Source organism: Astatotilapia calliptera, chromosome 19 (genome assembly GCF_900246225.1).
Source record: "Astatotilapia calliptera chromosome 19, fAstCal1.2, whole genome shotgun sequence".
NCBI classification, from domain to species: domain Eukaryota; kingdom Metazoa; phylum Chordata; class Actinopteri; order Cichliformes; family Cichlidae; genus Astatotilapia; species Astatotilapia calliptera.
In genome coordinates this window covers 1,596,638-1,620,681 of record NC_039320.1, presented here as the reverse complement: position 1 = coordinate 1,620,681, position 24,044 = coordinate 1,596,638, and the positions used below count along the sequence as shown (strand labels likewise).

Genomic DNA, 24,044 nt, shown 5'->3' with positions numbered 1-24,044 from the left:
AATAAAAGCATGTTTTCTTTCCTCCTCTGTTTCTTGTCATTTGGGTTTGTAGAACTTCATGTTTATGCTTAAATTGCTGCAAATCTGGCTTTTGATACAGACATTACCACCAGGGCAGAGAGCTGTGTAAAAAAATAAAAATAAAATAAAAATATTAAACTTTTATACAAAGCAAATAAACAAACCAATTTTATAATTTTAGAAACAGTTTTAAATTCTCATCCTCATAAGAAACTTCAATATAACATTCTTTGGTCTGTCTCACAAAAACTTTATAAACAAACATGGTTTTTATAAAGAATGAAAACACTAAGCATGTTCAAAAATGCTAAACTAGTGTAAGATGTATATAAAAATACAAAAACTTGCTGAAAATAATGTTGAAATTGAAAGAATTATGTTGTTTTTTAAGAAAATGTATTCTTACTTAGAAACTGATGCTAGAAACCATGTTTCTGGGTGTCCCACTTCAGATGTAGTGCTGCCTCAGGGGCAAGAATCAGCTACTCAGCATTGGTTTTCAGTGCTATCCTCTGAGTACATAGATGTTTTAATAATGTTACACAGGGAAGATGTAATGATGAAACCTTCATGTGGTTCTTTTTAGAATCACATATGATGTTCCAGCCATTTTTTTTTAAATGATGGGGTTCACCTTTGCCCAAGCAGACCCTCAAAAAGTGAAGTGGCTTATCACAAAGGTTAGTTATTTAAAACATTCATTATCATTAAAATTTTATATTTAATTTTATATTCATTACTGCATTAATATATATTACACTCTTTCTGTTAGTCAGGAGACTGAGACTGAGGAGTCTTGTTAGAAGAATAAAACCTGTGACCTTCAGCCATCGAGTCACCTGTTATTGTAACTGACACTGTGTCACTTAGTGCAAAGATAATCTTTGCTTTCTATTGATTGTGCTCAGTTGTTAGAAGCTGCACTGGTCTTTTCTTACACATTTTAGTAACCTTAACAGAAACCAACAAAAACTAACAAATGGCCTTTCTTAGCTAAGGTCAGCGTCGCTGAAAATCCTTGACCATGATTGATTTTTGTTGCTTTTTACAGCCTTAAAATCACATATGGGCAAACTTAGGTAATCAGTTGAGAGCATTGCCCTATGTGTGGAAATAACCACACCTCAACATGTCCACAAGGGAACATGTCAAGAGATGACTGTCGTGTCTACTTCACTTGTTAAAGCTCTTGCAATTACTATACTACTACTACAATAATAATAATAATAGCTTATTTCCCAACATGCTGTGACAGACTGTGACAGGGTGTGCTCTGCTCTCGTCTAATCACAGCTGGGATAGGTGTGCAATGTACAGCAGATAATGGCAAATATTATGTAATACATACAAAATTCTTTGCAGCCTGTCGCTTTGAGAAATGCTGTTTCTACGAGCCCACTGCAGAGCTCTATAGTGCCATTCATAAAATGAAGAAAATCTATAAACAAAAGCAGTTTGAGTGAGTGCTGAAGAGGCTTTTAAGGGTGTACATTAAATGGAGAGGTTAAAAGGAGACACTAGAGAGGGTAGCTGTCTGTGCTGCTGACTCTCCTGAGACCTCTGTTATCTTCAACAGCCCTGGCAGGAGAGTCACTGTAACGACTCCCGCTGTCCTAATCATTTCTGACATTAGCACTTCCTACTCTGGCAGGCAGGAGGTGGTGGGGGGCCTGCAGCATCACTTGGTGGGAGGACTATATAGCTGTGAGGGAACACAAAGGAAGACCTTTTAAAATGGTAAACATGACAGAATTTTTTCCATTAATAGCAGATAAATGTGTTGTTTTTTGTTGTTGTTGTTGTTGTATACTGTACTACCTCAGTACAATTTTTGCTCAGACCACACCTACAGAGCAGGACAGAGAGTGCACTCACACTACTGTAAGTTGATGTACACCACCTGAGCACGTCTCACCCTTAAAGCTACGGTGTTACTGTTTTCCATGCCTGTGTACAGTCAGTATATAGTTCTCAAAAGTTCTGTCCACTAATTTTGCCTGTAGTGAAGAACTAATACATTTCCTCAGTGTCACCTGCCTCCTGTGCAAGTCAGAGGGCCGTATGTCACCGTGCACCAAAACAAGCCCCCAAAAACATGTCACAAAAATAGGATCCCAAACTCTTTTGTGCTCATCTTATTGAAGTGTGTGTGATAACAAGAAAGACTCAGGGGAGATGACACATCCATTTCATCTTGTAATGTCACGGTCTGCGTGGCAGTCCATGGGGATGAGGAAAATAGGACCTAAAACGCAGGACTCTGCGATGCCACAGTGCACTTTATTTACAGTGAAACCGACAGGCAGTGTTGGTCAAGTTACTTGAAAAAAGTAATCAGTAACTAATTACTGATTACTTCCCCAAAAAAGTAATCCCGTTACTTTACTGATTACTTATTTTCAAAAGTAATTAATTACTTAGTTACTTAGTTACTTTTTAAAAACACGATTTACAACCTGAAGAGGTGATAAAGCGATAGATCTTTCAGCCCAGTTCTACTTTTTCTACATAATCCATCATACAAAATGTAATCAAATGGAAAAGTCTCTTTTTAAACTTGTTTTATTAGTTTTAATCTTTTAACTTTATGCATCAAGCAAAAATGTAATTATATGCAACATTCTCTGACTGGAAGAAATTAGTTTAACATTTAAACCTATTTTCTGCACATTCCAGCACATAAAATAAAATATTTTTTGGGTTTTCCACTCACTCTTTCAAATAGATGCAAGTAAAACACAGCAGAAAATAAATAAAGTCAAAGACTAAGCGGTCCTTTTGCTCTATTTTCACCTGTAAAGCAGGACTGGGGTAGGCGGAGGTTTACCCTGGTGCAGGTGTGCCGCGGTCAGTTGAAGAATCCGCGAGTTTCTCTGTGAATTTCCCATTACGTCGTTGCGCACTCGGTGCTTGCTTAGAAGTTTAGAGGTTTTTTTCGCTGTAAAAAGTTTTCTTCCCACGCACAATGCTAATGGATGCTAATGTTTTTGTCACTTTTTATGGAATCAAACTCAAAGTAAGGTCAGTACTTCCACGCTTTAAACACGGCACGCTCATACTCTCTCCGCACTCGATATATGATCCATTGTTGATCTGCACGCAGCTGTTGTCACCAACGTTGTCACTGTCATGAGACATTCTCGCAAAAAAATCACGGTTTTAGTAACGCAGTAACGCAGCGTTCCTACGGGAAAGTAACGGTAATCTAATTACCGATTTTGCAATAGTAATCCCTTACTTTACTTGTTACTTGAAAAAAGTAATCAGATTACAGTAACGCGTTACGCGTTACTGCCCATCTCTGCCAACAGGTAAGTCCAACAATTCACTCAAAAGTGCAATTTGCCAATAGTGCTCGTCCCTTGCTCCCAGTGCGTCCCGTGCTGTAGCTCCGTTAGTGTGTGTGCTCCCCAACTCGCTTCTTCGCTCGACTCTCCTGGAGGAAGAAGGAAAATCCACAATTAGCCACACGCTAGCCGAATACCAAGAACACACGTCTCACACAGGCTATACCAATTAGGAGTAATAATCCCACGTCGACTGTCGCCCAGGTTAAATACCTCTGTCTAGCCGGGGGGGATGATAAGATAAGATAAGATAAGATAAGATAAGATAAGATAAGATAAGATAGAACTTTATTAATCCCTCGGGTGGGTTCCTCTGGGAAATTCGACTTCCAAGAAATTACCAACAGCTGAGCAGGTAATCAGCTGCAGGTGGGCCGGCAACAGCGAGGGACTCCCGATGACGACAGTCGCCAGGTCACGCCTTTCCCACGGCGCGTACTTCCATAAAACAGCCCCGAGGAGAGAGGGGGAGAAGCAAACACACACACACACGCCCTACATACCAATGTGGACAGAGAACAGTAGACGACACAGACTCCAAATAATAATAATAATAATCACAACAACAACAACAACAGTCCCCACTGCTCACGGACCCCCGAGTCCTCCAGAGCCGGGTCCGTGACAACTAAGAAACTTGAAGAAGAGCAGTGGAGTAAAATTTGGGGTGGGCAGCCAGGGGAGTGAAGGATGATCGGCTAGCTACCATGCAGACGGTAGCTGGGTGTTTCTCTGGCTGCATGACTCTTTGCTAATTCATAAAAAGTTACACCCAGTAGCAAGAAAGTGCAGGAACAAACTAGCATAAGCATTTGGGGGCACCTTCTATGTTATATTCATAGGTCTTTTTCATTTTTCAGTAATGTGTGTTGCTCCAGTAAGAGTCAGTGTATTTTATCTCTTAAGAGAAGTCGTTAGAAGTCAAAGGAGCTTGCAAAGAAAAGCGTCTGGACTTCTTTAAGTTGCTTGAAGACGTTTCACCTCTCATCCGAGAAGCTTCTTCAGTTCCAGAACTGAAGAAGCTTCTCGGATGAGAGGTGAAACGTCTCACCGATGACCTGGATGACTGAGAACCTTCACAGACTCACTTGTTAGAAATGTCATCTAGCAGAACATATAAATTTATTTTGGATAAATGATGGAAAAAGCAAATTAAATAACTTGGTTCTAGAAGTCTAAATCGCTTGAATAGCTCTTAGATGTTTTCAGCCATTCAAAGAAAATGAACAACGTGAAATGACAAGATTATCAAACTAGAGAGCGGACTACAGACAATTCTCAAAACAGCACACTTTAAAAAGAATCTATTTTTATTGTGCTCTATGATCAAAAAACTGTTTTTGCATAACATAATAAAATTAAACCCCCTTACACACACTGAATTAGTACTCAAAGGCATTATTAAATATTAAATATTAACACCCTGGCAGCTGTGATCCCTAATTGACAACTTTCTGGCCAATCGGAAAGAAGCCTCCTGCCAGGCTATGTAAACATAGCTGTCTAGAATAAAAGCAGTGTGTCTCACTAAGAAACAGTAGTTTGAAATTAAGGCCAGCTGAGTAGGTTTTGCAGTCAAGCCTTAAGGGCACCTTCTCCATTGCCTTAGTAGTAACAGTCTGACAGGTAGCTGCTGGGGTTATGAATTATATAGCAGTTCCTGCAGGGACATGAAGATTGAGGATCCCTGTGAATATGATGGATAAATCTTAGGAAGAGTATCTTTGTTGGATAACATTTCTTTTGAGGCATATTCTCACTGAGATTGTTACAGCCTTTATTACCAATGGCATGTAATAAGACAGAGGTGTTATGATTGAACGCTATATTTTCTTTTTGCTGGCCAAGAAACAACAATTGAAGACAGTGACGACTTATTTGGTTCTCAAGAGAGAGCACCTTTATATTTGGAGTATTTCTATTTTAAGAAACCTTCCATCCATTTCCTTAACCACTTATACAATAAAAGTTCATTATAAATTGCAAGTGTGGAGTCTGCAGTGGGTGTTTGTTGTTATATACCGGGGTTTTTTTTGTCATAATTTAATCCTAAGAGTTAAACCTTCATATATTCAATATTCATTACACACAATACAAAGTGAAATACCATTTGGTACTAGGATCCATGGACACGTCCTCCTGGAAAAGGAAATCAGGACCTCCATAAGGTTGTGAAAACATGAAGTGCTCTAACTTCTCCTGGTAAATGGCTGCACTGAAATATGCATTGCATATATATATACAGTGGGGCAAAAAAGTATTTAGTCAGCCACCGATTGTGCAAGTTCCCCCACCTAAAATGATGACAGAGGTCAGTAATTTGCACCAGAGGTACACTTCAACTGTGAGAGACAGAATGTGAAAAAAAAAATCCATGAATCCACATGGTAGGATTTGTAAAGAATTTATTCGTAATTTAGGGTGGAAAATAAGTATTTGGTCAATAACAAAAATACAACTCAATACTTTGTAACATAACCTTTGTTGGCAATAACAGAGGTCAAACGTTTACTATAGGTCTTTACCAGGTTTGCACACACAGTAGCTGGTATTTTGGCCCATTCCTCCATGCAGATCTTCTCGAGAGCAGTGATGTTTTGGGGCTGTCGCCGAGCAACACGGACTTTCAACTCCTGCCACAGATTTTCTATGGGGTTGAGGTCTGGAGACTGGCTAGGCCACTCCAGGACTTTCAAATGCTTCTTACGGAGCCACTCCTTTGTTGCCCGGGCGGTGTGTTTTGGATCATTGTCATGTTGGAAGACCCAGCCTCGTTTCATCTTCAAAGTTCTCACTGATGGAAGGAGGTTTTGGCTCAGAATCTCACGATACATGGCCCCATTCATTCTGTCCTTAACACGGATCAGTCGTCCTGTCCCCTTGGCAGAAAAACAGCCCCATAGCATGATGTTTCCACCCCCATGCTTCACAGTAGGTATGGTGTTCTTGGGATGCAACTCAGTATTCTTCTTCCTCCAAACACGACGAGTTGAGTTTATACCAAAAAGTTCTACTTTGGTTTCATCTGACCACATGACATTCTCCCAATCCTCTGCTGTATCATCCATGTGCTCTCTGGCAAACTTCAGACGGGCCTGGACATGCACTGGCTTCAGCAGCGGAACACGTCTGGCACTGCGGGATTTGATTCCCTGCCGTTGTAGTGTGTTACTGATGGTGACCTTTGTTACTTTGGTCCCAGCTCTCTGCAGGTCATTCACCAGGTCCCCCCGTGTGGTTCTGGGATCTTTGCTCACCGTTCTCATGATCATTTTGACCCCACGGGATGAGATCTTGCGTGGAGCCCCAGATCGAGGGAGATTATCAGTGGTCTTGTATGTCTTCCATTTTCTGATGATATAAAAAAGATATAAAAATATAACACTACAACTGCCGCTATACCACTGGGTTAGGCGTAATCCCATTCAGTCAGCAATCAGCACATATTCACACAGAGGTGCAAATGTTGATAATCGTCCTCACAGGCTGTATATATCAACACCTCTGTTGGAACAATGTGTGCATGAGATGGCAAAAAAATAACTATAGATGAAAATAAACTGAAAAAAATACATAATTCTAGTATATAAATCACAACATATAGCCATGAAAGTGCCATTGAAAACAGGCCTATTATACAACCATGTGGACAGTTAATAGATTTAATTTAATTAGTTGTACAAATTAAATCTCAGTAGTTTAAGTCTGTGCTCAACAACTGTAATTTAACTATGGTAATAAACTGCAGGCTGCTCAGTCTCTGAGTTTGCTGAAATATGATGAAAAACTCGTTTTATCTTCTTTGCAAAGATAAAGATTGATAGCGTTCAGTGCTAAAGGCGCGCTATGAAGTTTTACTTTCATTAAAGTCTTGTTTATTCATTAACTGTTTCACTAAAAAGGGAGCCGTAAACCGAGTTACAAATTTAGAAATGTAACTAATTATTTCACATTGTTATTACAGTCATCTGTTGTGCTTTGTATCGTGGTATTTGATACTGAATTAAACATGCATGCATCTATATGTAGTACATATAGTATAGTATACATTAACCTTAAGTGTTACTCAACAAAAACTCACCGCTCTTGTTCAAAGTGTGATTTGTTGACCCTTAATTTGTTTACTTTGATGCTAGCAGTTATATTTCCTGCAGCAAACATTGCAGGGAAAGATTAGCCTAGCATAACACTGAAAGTTTCACGTACGTCTCTCCACGCTTACAAAATATGTTTTACTAGCATAAGTTATGTTTCAGCAGAGCCTGTGGAGTACAGTCATAGTGTGATTGTGGTGATGATGGCTCAGTGGGGTGATAGGCCTTAGATGTTGGATATCCCTCCAGTCTGCTTTGCTTCCACTTTGTCTTGATGATGTAACATTCTGAAATCAGACAGAAGTCCTTACATGTAGAGCCAGAGCACATACAGACCATAAACTACAGTAAAGTACACACACACACACACACACACACACCTTATCATTCTTATTATAAAGACTTTGGTCTGCTCGTTAGCGATGTCGTCTTGAAAGAAAAACTTCAGGAATAGCAACTTATAGTCAAACTATAATTAAAATTAACACATTTTGTGAAAAACGCCTAACATTTGAAGCACAAAAACCTTAATCTACAGTCACAGTGTCACAGTGATTGTGTGTCTTCTTCTAATAATCACCCAACAAATCAAAGACAGTTTAGGTTCTTGGCCGTTATAAGGCTACAGGTTTGGGCTCTATGTAGGTTTGCATGCCTCAGTGATTAAAGTTCTCCTAAAATATTAATTTTTGGCTCCATAATTTATTTATTTTTTTAACTTTGGCTCATGCAATGAGGATGAAGCCCTCAGTTTATTCTCTTTCTGTAACAAATTGTTTAAGTGTGAGTTTTGGTCCTTGTTTCTCTTGTAATATAGTTGTGTCTCACTTCCTGTTTCATTTTGGTAGTGGTTGTTGTTCGTGTTTTGTGTTGCCATAAATTATTGCGGTGTGACATGGAGGCAGTCAGCTCATGGTAATGCTGAGGAGTAAATGAAAGTTGTGCCAATAGCTACTTCTCTATAGCTGTAGCTAAAAAATTATAGCCTGTCTTCATTTACATTTATCCACTAATGATCATGGTAATGACAGCTTAGGGGGAAAAAGCAAGGTATTGTCGTATACTTGTGGAAATAACAAGCTGTCAGGATATCAGGTCAAAGTCAAAATATGAGAATTTAATTTACAGACTCAAACAACATAGATTATACATAGCGAGTCCTTTGAAGTAGCCGAGACCGGATTCAATTTTAAATCTAATGAGGTAGCCTCTGGGGAGACCTTTGTGAAATTAACAATCCAATCTTCTAATTTCTCATAAAGGATTCAATACTGTATGTTACAGTATTAAGCCCGACTCAAACTGTGGTATTTTCTCTGATATTGACAGCAACTAAAACGTGACTGTTGTCTCCTGTCTGGATTTTAAGTGTTTCATTCTCATGATGCTTTTGGGCATCTGTTTGGTATCAAAGCAGTGTTTGTCTCGAGATGACAGACTTTTGATCAAATGTGCTGAGACATAAACCTCTGATGATTAAAAGTCTTTATATTTTACAGCTATTTGGATAGCTTCAATAGTCTGCCTCATGCACTTTTTGATTTATATGATTGGGACTGTGCAGTCTTGTGGAAAGCTTGGATAAGGAGAGACACTGTCTGCCTCTCATGTGGTCCTCTTACATAATTTGAATTTCCTCCTTAAAAGACTGAGTATTTGACCTGGTTGAGATGAAGGGGAACAACATGATCATATTGACTTCTATTTTGTTTTTTAATGTGAAAGTTTTCTGCCTGTAGCAAGGAACAAGTTGCTCTCTCATCAGAGTACGATTGTGTGTGGATGTCAGATAGAGAGCACTTGTATAAAAAACAAAGTGGTGGTGTGAATGGGGGAATGAGGCATGTTGCATAAGTTGCTTTGAGTTCTTAAATGAAGTAGAAAAGCAGCGGTGGCTGAACTCAGATTGTACAAAAATATCATAGTTAATATTCGTTACTTTTTGTGCAAGTAACCACGTGACGTGTCAACCTTCCCTTCTGGATTTTCTCTTACTTGAGAAGGTTTTTAGAGGCATCATCATGGGGGCCGTGATGGGTTTGCCCCCAAAATCCAAAGAGGAAGACACATCAGCTGGCTACTTACAACAAAAGCAACAGATAATAACTGGGATCATTTGAAGCTCATGAAGCTCATCATTACATTATTTGCAAATGATGGACTGTAATATCTGAGCCAAGGTTCTTAAGTGAACCATGAGTTTCTATTTGTTGAACTGATTGTTCCAGTGTCAAGAATTAACTTGAAAAAAGACATGCTTTGTAAAAACCAGAATGCTTCATCTTTCTCTGCTTAGTGATTTCCTGCAGTAGCAGACGCCACGCTGCTAAAATTAAACTTCAGTCATTGGGATTTAAATGTTAATGAACCACTACCCACTACAACTGCTACCACCACCAACTAAATCGTAATATCTCATTCAACATTTTTAATATTTTAAAAAGTTAAACAAGTGTAAAACTCTCACTGCATGATTCACTGATATTGAATGAGTCAGAGAACAATAACAGTTTGAAATGAATTCACATGCAGGTTATGACTCATTTTAAATGTGCTGCTGGAAGAACAACAACTAAAAACCTAAACATACATTATTCTTCTTCCTTTTCTTCTTCTCACTTTAAGGATCGCCACAGTGGATCATCTTGCTCCATCTCACTCTATCCCATACAGCTCTGGACATCAGTCGATACCATTACACTTCTTCTGTATATATCAGGTATCATCTTCCTCTCCAGGATTGTGGTAAACATTCCAGTTAAAGTCTGTCACCTGAACAAATTTCATTCTTTATGACCTGCATGGCTTTCCTCACACAACCCATCCCATTTATCCAGGTTTGGGACTGGCACTAGGAATACACTGAGCTAAAAATGCAATTCCCTCTCCTCAGATGAAATTCTCCACATTAGACAAAGAGAATGTTTCTGCACCAAAAAACTACCATATCCTGTGAATTTAAAGGTAACGTTGTTTTGGCATTGAGAATACCTTTAAAAATACTGAATTTAACTACCTCAAAAGTTGTTGATCCACACAGAGAGAGGCACCAAAACACCAACACTTTATGACTGACACTAAAAAAGAAGCAATTCTGGAGTAAATGAGTTTTAAAAGCACCTCTACTTCAAACTGCTGTAACTCGTCGACTGTAAACTGAGAGACAGCCTTTCGCACATCTACTTCCCACCAGCAGCAATTAAAAATGTTTTCCAAGAGATTCCACTGGCACATCCGGAGCTGATGGGTGTCAGTTTGGGTAAAAGAGTGTGTCTCCTCTTCTCTATTCTCAGGAGCAGTGAGGAGACACTAATGGGGATAAGCATGTGCTCAATCTTGGCACCAAAACGGGGCTCAGCTCTAACTTTTGGAATCAGCAGAGGTTTCTGTGTCCAGGCAGAGCTGCAGGTGGGCCTGCTGGGGCTACGGCACAGCCTTGACAGGCTAATTCCTCCTCTGTGTTTCCTCTGGCTCACCGTCATTGCTCACCATCCACGGGAAACTAACCGTGATAATTCTGGTGCCTGCAGGTAATTGGCTGTGGAGATTCAGAGCCTATCACCTCATAATGGTCCATGACAGAAAAATGTCTGATCAGATTAGCTGGACGCATTATTAGATGGAAAGGGAGGCTGAAAAAAAAAATACATTTAAAGATGTTAAAAAACAACAACAACAAATTTTTTTCCTGCTAAAATATCCAAAATCACAGCAGCGGCTTCAACATCCAAAGTCTCTGCACACCTCTGATGTTTTTGAGCACCTTAATGAGATTTTGTGGTGTTAAACTGGGACTTGAGATTATTTCACATTACAATGATCCGCTTAGATTATCTCAGGTAGAAAGAAACTGAAAAAAATGCAATTGCAGGAGGACGAGGTGGAGTTTGAGAAGAGGGAGATGAGCAAATGCTTAAGCTGCGGGACACGATAAAGAGACTCAAAGTTTCCAAATTCTATATCTGACATCTGGCGGAGCAGCAAGTGTAATAAGAATTGGAACTTGTGGAGAAATTTTCATTGTTAAAGTTCAGAAATAAGTGAATAAGTTTAACCTTCTCTCCTCCATGCAAGTAGCATCTGCATGAATTATCCTTCAGATCTAAATTTCAGCAATCACAAGTAAACGGAGGTCACAAAAACTTCTCTCATGCTGAAAATAACCTTCAAACTGGTGTGTCTCATTGACTTTGGAAAATTTGGAAATTTCAACCAGTGACAGCATAAAGTTTGCATGTTTAACTGTATTTTCATCTTCTTCTTTTACAATCTTTGTACTGACGAGGAAAGCAGGTTTATTTTTACATATATTCACCATCAGTTCATTTATTTATTTATTGGTTGGTGTACAAAATAAGACATTTTCTAAATTCACAAATAATTTCAAGGGTGCTTTTGTTTTGTTTTCACAGGATTAAAGATGTTTTCTCTTTATTTTTTATAGCATAGACCAAAAAATGTAAGGTTCTGGAGCTCTACAGCACAATTTCTTCATAACGTGGAAAAACTTCAAGTGAAGTTGTAGTCAAACCTCAGGAATAATTTAGGTGCGTGTCTTTGGATGTCACATAAAATATCCTTTGCGTGCATTCTTTATGCAGCACTATGTGGATTCATTTTTGGTTTTGTTTTCTGTGTGTTATTTTGTTTGTGTTATTTTAATTATAGAACCGCTTCTGGGATGCATCTGTTGGAATCAGCAGCATTGTCTTAAGAGGGTGCGATCAGCTGGTGTTTTCTCAGGGTAACACGTCCAAGTTAATAAGTAGAGTTCTGTGTGAGATTTAAAGTTCTCTGTATTATTTTGGTATATACAAATAAGGAACATAGAAAACAATCTAACATAAGTGCAGATATTTAGTGAACATAACATCTATAAATCCAGTCATTTGCTAAACTGCTCCCCTGAGCAGTAACTGTTCAATCATAGCTTTAGGATGACAGTTTTTGACCTCTAGTTGTGCTATATGCTTTGATAGGGCCCATCACAGTTTAGAGCTTATGCAGGAAACCCAATGGATATGTGCACTGTGTTGCCAAAGGTACGCTTCTTTTTGTGTTTGTTAAAGAAACCAGGAGCCAGATTTGTGTCCGGTATCCTCACTGCATGCTTTGTTTATTTGCACGCAACTGATGCACATAGAATAATGCCAACGGTTCGACTGACATGTAGAAGTAGCATGCCAAGTGTTACAGGTGTTCTCCACACGAATGAATAATTCTACCAATAACTTTTCAAAGTGAACTATAGTGAATCATTATGATTACTGCCAATAAGCAACAGAGCTCCTATCTGGCAACTGAGAGCGAAATTTCCATCTCAGTGGTGATTCACAGTACGTGACTTCCTCATTGATAGACTATTAAAAGACTGTGAATGCTACAGCAACGATCATAAGCTGACAGCTTAGTCATAAACAAGGTGCTGCTGAGTTGTAAAGCCTATGAGCAGTGCTATCGGTCAGCAGACGTTTGTGCTGAAATGAAAGTAACAGCTTGAAGAAACAAGAGTGAACACAGTGAGTCAGAATCATCAATGTCCATTAAGCCGAATGAACAATGCGTTCACTTTCTGTTGTACAACTGAAATGCTTTGAAAACAGCAGCTCAAATCTGAGCTGAGGAAAAAAGCATGTAAAGTTTACATTCAGTGAGCAGGAAACTTTGAACTGAACTACAAGAAGTGATTGGAATCAGGAAACTGATTTGTGCTTTGATACTGAAGCGTCCATTCAAAGAGCCATTTCAGCTAACATACATAGTATTGGAAGACTCCTTTAAATCTTTGAATTCAGGTGTTTTTATCACTGTCACAGGTGTCAACAAGAAGCACTCTGAGGGTGCAAACCTCCGCAGTTCGCTCTCCTGGCAGTGTTGTATTTTCTATATACTCATGTAGTTTTCCTTGTACTCTTTAAACTTACGTTAAAAACAAGTCTAAGTGCAGGCTTTTGTTATTTGCCCTATTGAAACCCATTTTAAAATACGTGATGTAATTTTGACTAGAGCTATTTTTTATTTATTTATGTGGGTATAGTACATGTGTAGCATTTGTTTCATTGTTTAGTAAAAGTCCTTTGAATGTAATAAATATCAAGGGAAAAAACATTTTTGATCAAAACTTTATTTTGTTTGTCCCCCCCCCCAAAAAAAACGTATTCAGGAACATTGTACATGTATCCACGGTGGTTAGGGCACCTGACAAGTATGCGAGGTGTTCCGGGCATGTCTCACCGGGAAGAGGTGGGACAGACCCAGCGTTGTGTACACGTTCTGACCTCATTCCTTTCCACTCCAGCGTCACTAAAAACAGCTCGATCATCACCCCATGTTGACCCACCTGCCTGGCTCTGCCCCTTGAGCTCATTGCACCAACCCTTCCCTGCAGCTGAGCCAGGGACCACACCGTCGCCACAGATATGGAAATGAAAGTTACAGGAACTCAGACCTCGGAAACTTACGTAAAGTGGGTGTAGTGCATACACGCCTCAGTACAGTATGTGTACAGCAGGTGGCCCAGAACCTTTATCCACAAAGTGTATTTTAATCATTCCTTTTCTCATGCCACCCCTCTCTGCCTAATTTCATGAAATCTGTCTGAGTCTTGCTAAGGTAGTGGGGAAGTGGCTTTGACTTTAACATGGGTAAAAAGACATTCAAACAGTTTTAGGAAAACAATTAATCTTTTTTATGCTTTTAGCCACCACAGCTCAATAAGGTTCTTTGAACTCCTTTTAGGTGTCAAAAAGCAAAAGATAATTGATTCATTAATGCTTGTTTTGGAAGATGAGTGCAAAGGAAGCTCTCACTGAAAACAGAGAACCAGACAGGAAGCCCAGCGAGAGTATCCCAGACGGATGTTTATTATTCTGACACTACAGTTTAGGTGTGCAACTGCAAAACAATACATGAGTCAGTGTGGGAATCCAGTGCTGTGTCATACCACTGCTTCAACAATACAGTAGAAATTGAAAACATTCCAGCAGAAAAAAAATAGAAAAGCTTTTCTAGTGGGTCCCATTTATTAAAAGGATCCAAAGTTTGAGCTAAAGGTGAGATTGATGAAAAATTTATTCAGGTGAAAAAAGTCTGAAGGTTGTGTAGATAAGTGAAAAGATAAAAAACAATTCTATCACTCTCCGAGAAATGACTTCCATTTCTTTTTGAGTCATCTCGGACGCACTATGCAGAATCAAATACAAACCAAAGGATAATTTTAATAAATGAGGCCCCTCTGTCCTGCCCACCCATCCCAAGATTGGCGCGTTTGTGGTTTTTCAGTCAGTTGGCACGACAAAGAAGACGGTGCTTCATCAACATGCTTATGGGAGCAGTTGCAGTTATGTGAGTGGGGATCATTGAGAAGGGAGAGAGAATGGAGGATCAGAAGGGTGAAGGTGGAGGAGACCCAAAATGACAAAACATAAATAAATAAATAATAAAACGAAAAAACCAAGGTGCTCATAGGAAAAGGAAGTGAGACAGAGCAGGACTTCTTACCAGGTTCAAGGCAAAAGATACAGCAAAGGGACGCTTCCAAAAAGTAGAGAAAAGCAAAATATTTTTTTCAGAAATAAAAAGAAAAGAAGAGAGAAGGGAAAAACTTCCATCCCTACTCCAGAAGAAATTCTCAGAGCACAGAGAAGGGACAGTATTTGGAGTGGGGGTGGGGTTGGAGGGGGGTTTGTACATTCAAGCGGCAAAGCCGAAAAATCCTGTGCTGAAAGGTGTGTGTGTAGGTGTGTGTGTCTGTGTGTATATAGGCCTCAGATCACAGAGTTGCCCTTCACTCGCTTGTCAAATTAATAAAGCCGAGGACGAGGACGCTGCTGTTTCTCCTCAGACAAGCCGTAAAGTTTCAGGTAAATTCGCTGACAGGAAAGCTCTCAAACTCGATCCAGTGCTGCAAGTTCTCCTGTGAGCCCCCTGTCCTGCACCTCATCATGTACTGCAACTACTCAGGGGATGATTTTTATGTCTGAGGACAGAATAGCAGTATTGCTAATGCAAAATTTAGGGTTACTTCTTCAAACTTATCTTACTTAGCACTTCCAAGGTCCTCACAGTCTTGTCTTAAGACTTGCTGCTGCGTGAAAAACAGACAACCAATTGGAAACCAATATTTTGAAGTTTGCATCCAGGCCAAGACTTCCTGTTCCGTCTGCTGATCATTGTTTGCATTGTTTACAAAATGCAAGTAAGTTTTTAAGAACTTGCAAAAAGCAAAACCATCATTAAATGGCAGCTGATGGTTCCTAAACTGCATTTAAGGTGCATTTAAGATGCAGCTCATCTTATGCTGTTGACTCCATGTTTACCTGCATAAAACCAGACTGTGCTCAGACCCTCAGTAGGTCTGTAGTACCTGGACTATAAGGAGACTATAAAAAGTCAATATGTGTCTGTTTATAGAGAACACATCGACCAATACATGATTTTTAATGAAAAATTACAAAAAGAAACCTTCATGGTGGATTGATCTGATTAGCACTTTTGCAGCGGTTTGGGTTGACACTCTGACCACTATGAATCACACATTCTCTTCCTGGTAAAGCTAAATTTTAATGACACTGTTTATTTTAATTTGAACTCCATTTGGAACGAGTACAAACATGACTGTGGAGGCCGTTTGAGTACAATGAACTCACTGTTGCGTTCACCAGAGCAGTTTGAGATCATCTTCCATTTTTTTTAGCTTTGTGACATAGCCCGTTATCCTTCAGCCGTCAGGAGATGGCTACACTGATCATAAAGGGATGGACACAGTCAGCAACAACACAGGTAGGGTGTTGACATTAACATGATGCTATATTCATACTAAAGGGCCCAAAATGTGCAAAGAAAATACCCCCTACACCCTTCCACCACCACTATTAGCCTGAAATATTCATACAAGGTAGGATGAATCCATGCTTACACCTACTCCAAGGTTCAATGTGTTGTCCATTCAGAGATGTTTATCAGCATACCTGGGTTGTAACAAGTGATTATTACTGTTGGCTTTCTATCAGCTCGATATAGCTTGGCCATTTTTCTCTCATCAGCAAACCCTAGTAATGGCTATGTGGGAAACTTTCAGTAGATCAGCAGTTTCTGAAAGCCTCAGACCTGCGCGTCTAGCACCAACAAACTCGTCACTATCAAACTCACTTAAAGTCAAGTCAAGTATTTATTTATTGTCATTGTCAAAGAACAATGAAATTGCGTTTGGGGCTTCCGTACAACCCGTAAATAAAAATAAAATAAAATAATTAAAAAAAAAAAAAAAACACCTTTCTTTCTTATTCTGATGCTCACTTTGAGCTTCAGATGGTCGCCTTGACCATCCCTATGTGCCCACATGCATTGAGGATCCGCCATGTGTTTGGCTGATTAGATATTTTGTTAATAAGCAGTTGAACAAATGTATCTAAAAAAGTGGCATTTAAGTGTTTATAAAATACATTCTTTAACCCCTCGCATTGAAAAGCAATGCTACTTAGTGACAGCAAGAGATCCTGAACAAGTCAGTTATAAATGAAACCAAGCTGTTTATTTGGGGTATGAATAATGTGTTTTTTTTTAAATAAAAATACACATTTTAGTTCCATATTTGATACATTGTACTCTTTGCTTAATGGATATTTATTCTAACACATATTTTATTGCACTGAATAATTTTAAGAAGACATTTTTGAATCAATTATAGGTGATGTTCTGGGTGAAAAGTTGACCCTAACGTGATACTTTTAGGTTAAGGAAGTACTCTAATTCTTTTTTTTTTTTAGCACGTGCTGTATTTGTCTGTGAGGAAAATCTTTCCGTCAGGTAGAGAAAAACAGCATATGATATACTCCAAACACAAGTATCTGACATTGATCTCATGTCTTTTTGTGAAAACATATTAGACTCCTCCATAGCCACAAATGTAAGGAAATGATCCCTTTAATGTCTTAAAATGTTTCTAAGGAGTTTGTCTTGTATTGTGGCTTTATTTTTGTTATAAATTCTAATATGATAACATCCGACAAAACACGTCATTCAAATTCACCCTAGACTTAAAGAAGAGAAAAAGTCTGGGATGTTTGGTACTTTCTGAGAGCTATTAAGTAATTAATTTTACTGCTGCACTCACTCCTCCTCCTGCTGTGTCAGTAAGTGATTTCCTAGTTTCCCAAAAAGCTTTTAACATTTCCATAGAAGAGTCTTTGTTGGTAGCTGAGCGTATGGTGGGGGTAAAGCCACAGTGAGTCATGCCCAGTTGGTCAAACTACAAAACCCTTTCACACACTACCATCTGCAGATCCACAAACATTAATGACCGCTGTGTATTTTTGTCTTGTACTATGTTACTGTGGCTAAATAAGCTTGTTTGGTAGGTCTCACCGTGCACAATGCAAAGTGTGAACAAAACCAGATCTTAAACTGAATTTCACAGCTTCAGTTGGAGAACTTTGAATATACGCAAGCCAATATGTGGAATGTAGCATTTAACTTGAGAGTTTTGATGTTTTCAAGATCTCTTGTCCAAAGCTGAAGCAAGAGATCAATGTGAAACCCCCCTGATGGATATACATTGAATAATTACTATAATATCTCGCTTTGTGTGATATTGACTCCAACTGTTAAGTGACGTGAAGCACACTGGCATGTTTTGCACTACACACATACATTGGTAGCCATCATTGAAGATGATTTCTACAACAATCACTGGAGCCAAGTTGACTGAAAATGCTGCTGCGTTTCCCCTGAGCAAGGCACTTGCTGCTGATTCCAGCAGGGGATCTGCTTAGCAGCCTGAAGCACAGAGTATATGGCCCGCCGTGGCAAGTGACCAAGTGTGAGTGTAAAAAAAGATGTTGGTAGAGGGAATGGGCCTGTGCTGACAGGATGAATTTCCAATTTAAATTAAATGTTGTCATTTGCATAACTGCAGCCATTAAAACTGTATTCTTTCCAAATTGAACAACCTGATTAGCATGTCGTGACAGAAATCTAATGTCTAACTCGGACTACTGTGATTTTATGCCAATTAGCATCATAAAGTTATAATTTCTCATTATTTTTCTGCCTGTAGAGAACAGAGAGAAATGAATCTGAATGAGCCTTCACACCTATAATCACAAGAAATGGCAGGAACATTCAGAATAAATGCTTCGTTTTTGCTGCACCAAAAATGACAATTGTTTTGGTGAAGTTTCTCCAGAATAAAAATCAAGAGTTGTAACTGGGCTCATTAAAATTATAGCAAAACATCCCTTAATTTGTTATTTTTCAAGCATGGGTGTCAGTCAAGATCAGACAGCACAATATATGTCTTTTGAAATGGTCACTATATCAGTTTGTGCAGTCATGATGGTTTAAATTTCTGCTGTGAATCCTAACGGCACGCAAAGGGGGCAGAGATGAGGTGTGAGAACAGAAAGAAGACATGGTGCCAATAGCACCACTGAAAGGCATCTAGGTTCTGATTTGTTAGAATTCTATTGGTCACTTCTACTTTACAAATCAAGCAGTGTACATTCATCCATAGAGTAACAATTGATTACATTTCATCACTTTCTAGACTACATGTTTTATGTCGACAATGGAGGGCGATCGCTTTGGAACTTGCATGTATCTCCTTGGTGTTGCCTAAGCTACTAATTTGTCTTGTCTGTAGATTTCCTGGATCAGCAGTGTGACATTCTGACAGTCAATCAAGTTCAATATGATGCATTAGTCTGGTTAATGTGAATCCAAAGAGGTAAGACTTGTTCCTAACAGCCTCCTGGAAGACATCTTTAGGGTTTGTACTCCTATTTGTTCACATGGGAGATGATAGAGATTATCTATGCTTATCAGAAGCTCAGCAAAGATGTAAAGCGAGGCTAAATATTGAGAGGATTGATTTTAATATGATATAGAAATAATTGTATGCAGGTTCCCTCTAAGGACTGATTTAGCCTTCAGCAGCAGGAAATCTACAAGAGAACTTGTATGACATAACCATAAATCCCTTTTAACCCTATTTCTAAGCTTGGGTCAACAAAGCCTGGATTGACTGAATGGCTTGGAAGGTTATGGCATAGGGTTAAAAAGTGTTTCTTTTTATGTCATTAGATTTCTTGCAGAAGCAGTTTCCACACCCATCCACTCTTTTGACAAAAACCTATAATGGAGTATCTCTTTTTTTTGTCCTGTCGCCCTCCCTTCACTCCCAACTGGTCCCAGCAGATGGCTGTCGCTCCCTGGGCAGAGGAAGCAACATCCAGAGGTTTCTTCCTGCTAAAAGGGAGTTTTTCCTTCCTACTGTCGCCAAGTGCTTGTTAGAAGATACTTTGCAGCAGCATCAAAACAGGTTCTTGTGTTTAAACCAAACCATTCACTGTGCAGAGGACAAACTGCAAAATCCTCAGTTTTGAATCTAATTCTTTACTTTTTGGCATATTTACTACTGTTAACTATTTAACTTACTATTCATTCAGCTATTCATTTGATATAACCACCAGAAAATAATTAAATGTTTATAAAACTTTCATGATGGCTACTGTACATTTGTGTTCTTATCATTGTCTTATTAAATATGATTCTGAGAGTGTGTGTGTGTTTTTTCAGGGAATGAGCGCTGGTAGGAGGAGGGACATTGTCCAATTCACAGAGGACCTGAAAAGACTGTGACTTCTGACAAACCAACTGATCTGCCTTGTGTGAAGAAAAGGTCTTTGCGAGCCTTCAGGGTTCACACCACGAGACGCCTTCACACTGCATGTGTATGCATGAAGCAAATGTGTCACTTCTCACACGTGTATTTGTAAGCACTGCGGAGCATAAAACTGCTCCTTCACATGCAGATTTTTTACAAAAAATTATATCATAGAAAGTACACTATTCCATTTTTATGACTTGCTAGCTTTGAGGCAAAGCTGTTGCTGCTTAGTTAATGGAATTCAGAGCAGGCTTCAGAGAGACGCTAGCTGGTTAAGACTGCCGTGTGTGTTGCTGGGGCCGTGGGATTACATGTCACTGTGCTGAGTGGACTTTTGCGTGAACTGTGTTATTTCCCCAAAGCCTTCTTGTCACCCCAACTTTACCCAAAAGTGCATTCTGCCATCCCTGATTCATGCAGAGGAATGGAACAAAAAAACCCCAAAGAAAACTAAACAAAAAACATCATTCATCAACGAGATTACAAAGGTACAATATTCTGGCAGCGTACCCGAGTGATGCATAGACACAAGGAGGGCTCAAACAAAACAAGCATTTTTCAGGGTTTACATATCAAACTGAGGCCAAGGGCATTTCTGTAATCAAAAATAGAAATCAATGATCATTATTATTATTATTATTATTATTATATATATATTAGAAAAACATATCAGAAATTTCCCTCCCTGTTTTAACAGATGCTGATCCTCACATCCGAGCATCTCTGTGGCGAGAGAACAGAATCACACATCTGCTTCATCTGACAGGCAAAAGAAATGAAACAAAACCTCTGTCCCCTTATAACTTCTCTATGTATAAATAATCCATGCACAATCCATCTGCCTGTAAACCCTTTGAGATATTCAATGTTTATAGTGCTACTAGTATGCAAACCCTGAATGTCCACATAGTAAATTCATCAATGAAAAATATTTATATGTACAGTGTAGCTCAATAAAATGTCTCTTTGAATCTTATTTGCATGCAGTCAACTGCATAATATACAGGCAATAAGTACGTTTAGTAGTTGTTTCTTTGGCAGGCCAGAATCCAGCTGGACATGCATAGAGAGGTATGTACAATCAAAAAGAAACCAGAGTCCGGGTGACTGGAGAGTAAAGACTCTCACATCACCTGGAGACAAAAAAAATCAGTGTGCAAACAAGAAGCCAGTTTTTTTTTTTTCAATTTGGAATTGAGACCAGCGGTGTACGAGAGTCCAAGAGGATGCCCAAAAATGAGAGTAACCTTGAATTGATAGAGCTAATGTTAATATAATCTCTGTTAGTCCAGTGCGCACTCTGCACCGCTGGTTCAGCTCTCTTCAGAGCCCGTCGTCTTTCTCTGAGTCTGGAGAAACGGGCCTGGAGACGGTGAAAATGTCTTGCCGTTGTATTTTGCTTTTGGGCGTGGCAGAGGCAGGTGGCGCCCCCGTAGACGGCTGTCTCTTATCCGACAGCAGTTTGATAATTTCAGCTACCTGACTCTCCAGGGCGCCCAGACGGCCTCCCAGAGTCTGGATGTCCCCCCGGAGCTCCATCCGGGTCTCGTGCAATGCAGCCTGCAGGGCCTGTTCCGGTATGGGGCAGAAAGAGTGAGGGGACCCCACTCCTCCGGGAAGAGGGCTGTGGAGAAGTGGGGTAACTGCCGCTGGGGTCCGCGGCTCCCCTGCCCGGTCGATGCGCAGCTCGCTCTTAGTGATTCCACTGTCACAGGAGTCCGTCTTGCGAAGTGGGTTGTTGCTGGAGACCCCACCTTCCTCTCCATCCCTGCTCCCCCCTGTTTCCCGACCTTTACCGTCCTGAGAGAGCATCTCCACGGAAACAGCTTTGACATTGTTGTTAAGACCCTCCTTCCTCGTCTCCGCCGGAGCCATGTTGTTTTTGAGGCGCATCCAGCCACTCGCCTTGGCGGCCGGCTTTCCAAGCGCAGGGCTGGTGCTAACTTTGAGCCTGACAGTTTGCTCGCTGCCCCCTCCAGCAGAACTGGGCTGCAGCTCCATGATGTCACAGTTGTTCTGCTTTGCAGGTGCCTCGCTGGGATGGCCGTAAGCCAGAGAGCTCTGCATGGGTGTGACCTGAGACACAGTCAGAACACTGCTGCTGGGTGGAGCCCCGTTCTGCATGGAGGTGAGGGGCCGCTGCAGGGTGAGCGGCAGGGAGTGCTGCAGACTGGAGTGGCCGAGCTGCAGGGTGTGAGGATGCAGGTGCTGGTGGTGCTCCACCTGCAGCTGGTTCTTCTCCAGGTCTAGTTGCGAGGCAGCTGCGGCTCCTTGGTTGCGGAGCTCCTTCTGCTGCTTGAACTTCTGGAAAAGCTTCCGGACAGGATGGTCCTGTGGGATGGTGAGCTGTACCTCGTTCTTCGCTCGCTGTCTCTCCTCCTCCTCCTTCTTCACCTCACTGATCTTGCGGAAAATTATCTGCGGGGGAGGAGGGATACACATAAATAAGCAAAATGCAGCTTATCAGCAAACATCATTTCATATGAATGCTATGAATAGTAATTCTGTCTCCGGTGCGCCCCGATGAGCATTGCACATAATTCATCAGAGATAAAAGCATTTTTCTACAACAAGAAGTAAACAAAGATTTATTATTGTTATGGAAATCTGACGGTCTGTTTTAACATTTTTCACTTTAGAACACATGACACATTCTTTCTGCAGTGCACTCAGGTACTGCAAAATGTAGCTGACTTCTGGACAGTCATGTTAAATTATCCATCAGTGCTCCTACACCTCGCCTGTATTATTCAGCCTGGCGCCAGGCTCTCTTCTGGCTCCTCTTACACCCTAATTACATTGGAAATGACAGAAATCCCTGCCAGGCAGTCAGCCAGCCATCCAACTGGTAATTTAAGTGTTATTTTTGGTTAAAATAACGGTGCCCAATGGATGGGGAGCCGAGTCGATGTTTGACTTAAAGATGGAAGCGAGGGGAAATCGCTTACTTCGCTGCCCAGCCATAATCGACCCAACTGACCACATCTAGCACATCTCCTAAACTCCTTCCATTCATCCACCCATACTTCCTGCTCGTCCAACCTGCTGCCGAGAGCTGCTGAGCCAACCCAAGCTAGAAGCTGCTCTGAGCTAGAAGAGAATCTGTGGTGGGAGTGGGGAATGCCTTACGTGTCACTTCATATCTCCATGTCTACCTGGAGGCATAAGCTGAAAGATTAGCACTTTTAATTAAATGAATTTTTGGCAAGAAGAGTACGATTTGATAAAAAGTAAATGAGAAGCTATCACTGGTGGGCTTTGTTCTCTTACTCATTACCTTCTGACAAAAACAATGAGTCCACTGTTGCTGAATACAAATCAGGAGAATCTCTGTCACAGCTGAGCTGATGATACATGATGTGATCGGATCAAACATGATGAACCGTCATTGCTTCATATCAACTAAAGCAGTAAATGTTCCTTCCTATTATCATGATATGCATTGCAGATGTTATACAAAGTGCATCTAAACAGTGTGATTAAAGTGCGTCATCTGGTAAAGTGAAAGGGATACTGAGTGTCAGCTGAAATTAGATTAAATGTCAGCAGAAGTGAAAGTGCTGAAAGGAATTAGTGTCAGATAACTGTCAAGTAAAACAGAGGTTTCTTTCATCACAGTCCAAACTAACTCCCCCAGAAGAAATATCTGGAACAAATATATTTTTGCCTTTTGTTTTTGTAGATGAAATGTTTCACTGACGCTTCTGCCTGTTCAGTCAATTTACCGATTGAAAATGCTGGCCACAGGGACAATCTCAGCCAATCCTCTTAGAAAACTTCACATAGAGCTTAGTATTTGAGTTGCTTTAGTGCACCCACAGTGGCTACTACCTGCAAGCCCCATTACAACCCATCTTGGCCCCAACTCCTCCTTTTAATGAAGTTTTTAACTAAAGCAGTGTCTTGCTGCTGGTC

The 24,044-nt window shown here is 40.2% G+C and overlaps 1 protein-coding gene across 2 annotated transcripts in view; it reads right to left on the bottom strand.

Moving 5' to 3' along the window:
- Positions 1–16,737: 16,737 nt before the first annotated feature.
- kcnh5b (potassium voltage-gated channel, subfamily H (eag-related), member 5b) overlaps positions 16,738–24,044 on the bottom strand; it is a 183,642-nt gene continuing 176,335 nt past the window's right edge. For both annotated transcript variants that reach the window (XM_026151082.1, XM_026151083.1), the window contains exon 13: positions 16,738–22,547. In XM_026151082.1, coding sequence (XP_026006867.1) covers positions 21,453–22,547 — 1,095 coding nt within the window. In that variant the 3' untranslated portion in view covers positions 16,738–21,452. The remainder of the gene's footprint in view (positions 22,548–24,044) is intronic.